Consider the following 5,345-nt stretch of genomic DNA (forward strand, 5'->3'; position numbering starts at 1 on the left):
ATGATGGAGTCTAAATTCCATCGACAGATTGCAATCTTTTCCTTGAAGCAATACAGAGAAATAGATAATTTAAATGGTGGTGAAGGACGGCTTCAAGCGAACAGAAGTGGCAATAGAGGGAGAAACTACAAGCTGTTCGTAGCTAGAACTTCCACGTCTCCCGTTGACTATTGGGTACTCTGTCATCAAGGATCATTTCTCCAAACAAAATGCAGTTGAAGGGAAGTGAGAAAAAAAAGAAAAAAAAATCGCCATTCATGTTTTTTGTTACATATTTTATTCCATTTCCATCAATTTCACAATAAGTTAAACACTTTGAACTGAAGTTCAAAGTTCATTCACAAACATCTTTCAGAGAACGTAAACATCTCAGGAATGAAACGCCATCGACGGCTTATTGTCCTGCGATGTAAAAATCATGTCAAGCAAAATATTTTTGACAATATCGAACTAGAATTTCAGATTTCATATTAAATTCTGATGTCATATATTTTATTATCTAGTGTGCAAAGTTAAAATATATCTTTCCTTGGGCATGTAGGTCATATTAACATCAGGTAACAAACTGCAACCCAAAGTTGACAAAAAAAAAGCTGTAGACAGAACATGGAAAATGGTTTCAAAACTAGACAACTTTATGTGAAACATACAAAACAAGTAATTGAATTAAAACAGCTAAGACAAGCCAGGAATACCCGTTGGCATTAATCCTTAACACATAGATTTTTCCTTAAGAGTATGGGTTGGATTGCTGACTAATAAATAATGATTATTACAGTATGAGTGATTTGAAGATGAAGAATGAAGCTTTTACCTAAACCGCTGACTGACAGCGATTACAAGTCATCACGTCCCTTTAAGGCACCACACTCTGTTTGACAGAGAGTTTCAAATTAAGGGGATCGTCTGACTCTGGCATGACATTACCCACAATTCCTTTGTCTTTTAAAACGATTTATTTATTTATTTATTTATTTGTACAGTAACTGGCATCAGTAAAACGTATAAAGTACAACATTAGGCACTTCATCATTACAAACAAAATAGATCAAATTAACCACAACAAAAACAAAACAAAAACAAAATGAAACCTGATCAAATCCTATGCTGGCGTAGTATAGAGTTCAAGGGTCGATGAAGGAGACAGCGATGTAGCGAGTTCCGTTGGTGGTGGGCAGGCCTTCGTGAAGGTGTGTCAGACGGCCTGGGTGCATGAAGCTCCAACCCTTCCTGGGAGAATCTAGAGAGCAGTTATACCTGTGGAACCGACAGCCTCCACCCTGGAGAGAGAGAGAGGGTGAGGGGAGCGAGAGAAAGAGGGTGAGTAGAGATATAGAGAGAGAAGGGGGGAGAGATAGAGAGTAAAGGAGGGAGGAGAGAAGGGGGGGGGGCAGTGGTAGAAAAAGTACCCAACTGTCATACTTGAGTTAAAGTAAAGATACCTTAATAGAAAGTTACTCAAGTAAAAGTGAAAGTCACCCAGTAAAATACTACTTGAGTAAAAGTATTTGGTTTTAAATATACTGAAGTATCAAAAGTAAATGTAACTGCTAAAAAAATACTTAAGTATACATAATTTTTAATTCCATATATTAAGCAAAGCAGACAGCACCATTTTCTTTTGAAACATACAGATAGCCAGGGGGCACACTCCAACAATCAGACATAATTTACAAACATTTGTGTTTAGTGAGTCCACCAGATCAGAGGCAGTAGGGATGACCAGGGATGTTCTCTGTTTAGTGAGTCCACCAGATCAGAGGCAGTAGGGATGACCAGGGATGTTCTCTGTTTAGTGAGTCCTCCAGATCAGAGGCAATAGGGATGACCAGGGATGTTCTCTGTTTAGTGAGTCCACCAGATCAGAGGCAGTAGGGATGACCAGGGATGTTCTCTGTTTAGTGAGTCCTCCAGATCAGAGGCAGTAGGGATGACCAGGGATGTTCTCTGTCTAGTGAGTCCACCAGATCAGAGGCAGTAGGGATGACCAGGGATGTTCTCTGTTTAGTGAGTCCACCAGATCAGAGGCAGTAGGGATGACCAGGGATGTTCTCTGTTTAGTGAGTCCACCAGATCAGAGGCAGTAGGGATGACCAGGGATGTTCTCTGTTTAGTGAGTCCACCAGATCAGAGGCAGTAGGGATGACCAGGGATGTTCTCTGTTTAGTGAGTACTCCAGATCAGAGGCAGTAGGGATGACCAGGGATGTTCTCTGTTTAGTGAGTCCTCCAGATCAGAGGCAGCAAGGATGACCAGGAATGTTCTCTGTTTAGTGAGTCCTCCAGATCAGAGGCAGTAGGGATGACCAGGGATGTTCTCTGTTTAGTGAGTCCTCCAGATCAGAGGCAGCAGGGATGACCAGGGATGTTCTCTTGATAAGTGCGTGAATTTGACAATTTTCCTATGCTGCTAAGCATTCAAAATGTAACCTTTGGGTGTCAAGGAAAATGTATGGAGTAAAAAGTACATTATTTTTTCAGGAATGTATTAAAGTAGTACTTTAATTTTTACATCAAAGTACTTTACACCAAGGGGGTATTTTGATCAATCTGTGTGTTACTGAGTACTGTCATTACTGTGTTCTCTACAGTAAGCTACAGTATAGGGAGGTGTATAGGGAGGGGACGGCACGTTTGTGTTGAGATACAGTACAATGTCTTACCTGGAAGTTAGTTCCTGTTTATAGATTCACTACAATGTCTTACCTGGAAGTCAGTTCCTGTTTATAGATTCACTACAATGTCTTACCTGGAAGTCAGTTCCTGTTTATAGATTCACTACAATGTCTTACCTGGAAGTCAGTTCCTTTGCTGTTGAGCGCAACGTTGATGGTGAATGTGGAGGAGTCATGATGGGGTCTCAGGTATGCCTGCCTGCCAGGGGTGTACTTCACTACAAAGTTCATCACTGCATAGCCCTGTGAGAACAGCTCATATCACACATTTATACTGAACAAAAATATCAACGCAACATGCAACAATTTCATATAACAAAACCAGTCAATTTGAATAATTTCTAGGCCCTAATCTATGGCTTTCACATGACTGGGAATACAGATATGCATTTGTTTGTTGGTCACAGATCTGGTGTGACCACCATTTGCCTCATGCAGCGCGACACATCTCCTTCACAGAGTTGATCAGGCGGTTGATTGTGGCCTGTGGAATGTTGTCTCACTCCTCTTCAATGGCTGTGTGAAGTTGCTGGATATTGGCGGGGAACTGGAACACGCCGTTGTACACGTTGATCCAGAGCATCCCAAACATGCTCAATGGGTGACATGTCTGGTGAGTATACAAGCCATGGAAGAACTGGGACATTTTCAGCTTCCAGGAATTATGTACAGATCCTTGTGACATGGGGCCGTGTATTATCATGTTGAAACGTGGAGCGGTGGATGAATGGCACGACAATGGGGCCTCAGGATCTCACCATTGTATCTCTGCATTCAAATTGCCATTGATAAAATGAAATTGTGTTTGTTGTCCGTAGCTTCTGCCTGCCCAAACCATAACCCCACCTCCACCATGGGGCCCATACCATAACCCCACCTCCACCATGGGGCCCATACCATAACCCCACCTCCACCATGGGGCCCATACCATAACCCCACCTCCACTATGGGGCCCATACCATAACCCCACCTCCACCATGGGGCCCATACCATAACCCCACCTCCACCATGGGGCCCATACCATAACCCCACCGCCACCATGTGGCACTCTGTTCACAACGTGAGCATTTGGCCCACTGAAGTCGGTTACGACGCCAAACTGCAGTCAGATCAAGACCCTGGCGAGGACGACGAGCACACAGATGAGCTTCCCTCAGACGGTTTCTGATAGTTTGTGCAGAAATTCTTTGGTTGTACAAACCCACAGTTTCATCAGCTGTCCGGGTGGCTCGTCTCAGACCATCACGCAGGTGAACAATCTGGATGTGGAGGCCCTGGGCTGGTGTGGTTACACATGGTCTGCGGTTGTGAGGCCGATTGGATGTACTGCCAAATGATCTAAAACAACTTTTGAGGCGGCTTATGGTAGAGAAATGAACAATAAATGATCTGGCAACAGCTCTGGTGGACATTCCTGTTGTAAGCATGTCAATTACATGCTCCCTCAAAACTTTAGACATCTGTGACATTGGGTTGTATGACAAAACTGCAATATATGAGACAGGTGAGACAAACAAAAGAAATCCGGTGGCTGCTCATTCTGTACAAGCTGGACATCCTATTAGTTCTCTGATTGGACTAGAAATGGTCAAGATGTCCTGCAGGGGAGGGGACATTGAGAGGAAACTTCTTCAAAGGGAATCTTTATGGATCCACAGGGCTGAACACAATGTCTCCTCTTGGCCTTAACGAGGAGTTTGACTTGAAACCGTTTTTGATGTTTTTCACCAGCTCTTTGTCGTTATCTGCTGCTCAACTTATAAATCAGTGACGCATCGTACAAAAGATCTGGAAGGGAATTCTTAATGGAATGTTGGATAATTGCGAATAAATATACTGAAGAACTCTGTCATGCACTATGGAGGAGGGTTGACATAACAGGAGGGTTGACATAACAGGAGGGTTGACATAACAGGAGGGTTGACATAACAGGAGGGTTGACATAACAGGAGGGTTGACATAACAGGAGGGTTGAAGTAACAGGAGGGTTGACATAACAGGAGGGTTGAAGTAACAGGAGGGTTGAAGTAACAGGAGGGTTGAAGTAACAGGAGGGTTGAAGTAACAGGAGGGTTGAAGTAACAGGAGGGTTGAAGTAACAGGAGGGTTGAAGTAACAGGAGGGTTGATGTAACAGGAGGGTTGATGTAACAGGAGGGTTGAAGTAACAGGAGGGTTGAAGTAACAGGAGGGTTGAAGTAACAGGAGGGTTGACGTAACAGGAGGGTTGACGTAACAGGAGGGTTGAAGTAACAGGAGGGTTGAAATAACAGGAGGGTTGAAATAACAGGAGGGTTGATGTAACAGGAGGGTTGATGTAACAGGAGGGTTGAAGTAACAGGAGGGTTGAAGTAACAGGAGGGTTGAAGTAACAGGAGGGTTGAAGTAACAGGAGGGTTGATGTAACAGGAGGGTTGAAGTAACAGGAGGGTTGATGTAACAGGAGGGTTGAAGTAACAGGAGGGTTGACGTAACAGGAGGGTTGAAGTAACAGGAGGATTGAAGTAACAGGAGGGTTGAAGTAACAGGAGGGTTGACGTAACAGGAGGGTTGAAGTAACAGGAGGGTTGAAGTAACGGGAGGGTTGAAGTAACAGGAGGGTGAGTAACAGGAGGGTTGATTGTAACGGAGGGTTGAAGTAACAGGAGGGTTGAGAGTAACAGGAGGGTTGA

General features: G+C 43.7%; 1 protein-coding gene across 1 annotated transcript in view; it reads right to left on the minus strand.

Annotated features, from left to right (window-relative positions):
- Positions 1-258: 258 nt before the first annotated feature.
- The window catches only part of LOC115188029 (procollagen-lysine,2-oxoglutarate 5-dioxygenase 2), a gene marked incomplete at its 5' end in the record, with an annotated part of 51,079 nt that continues 45,992 nt past the window's right edge, over positions 259-5,345 (minus strand). The window contains 2 exon segments of the mRNA XM_029747067.1: positions 259-1,280; positions 2,792-2,917. Of these exon segments, the coding sequence (XP_029602927.1) occupies positions 1,125-1,280; positions 2,792-2,917 (282 nt within the window).

Source organism: Salmo trutta, unplaced genomic scaffold (assembly GCF_901001165.1).
Source record: "Salmo trutta unplaced genomic scaffold, fSalTru1.1, whole genome shotgun sequence".
In the NCBI taxonomy this organism is placed as follows: Eukaryota; Metazoa; Chordata; class Actinopteri; order Salmoniformes; family Salmonidae; genus Salmo; species Salmo trutta.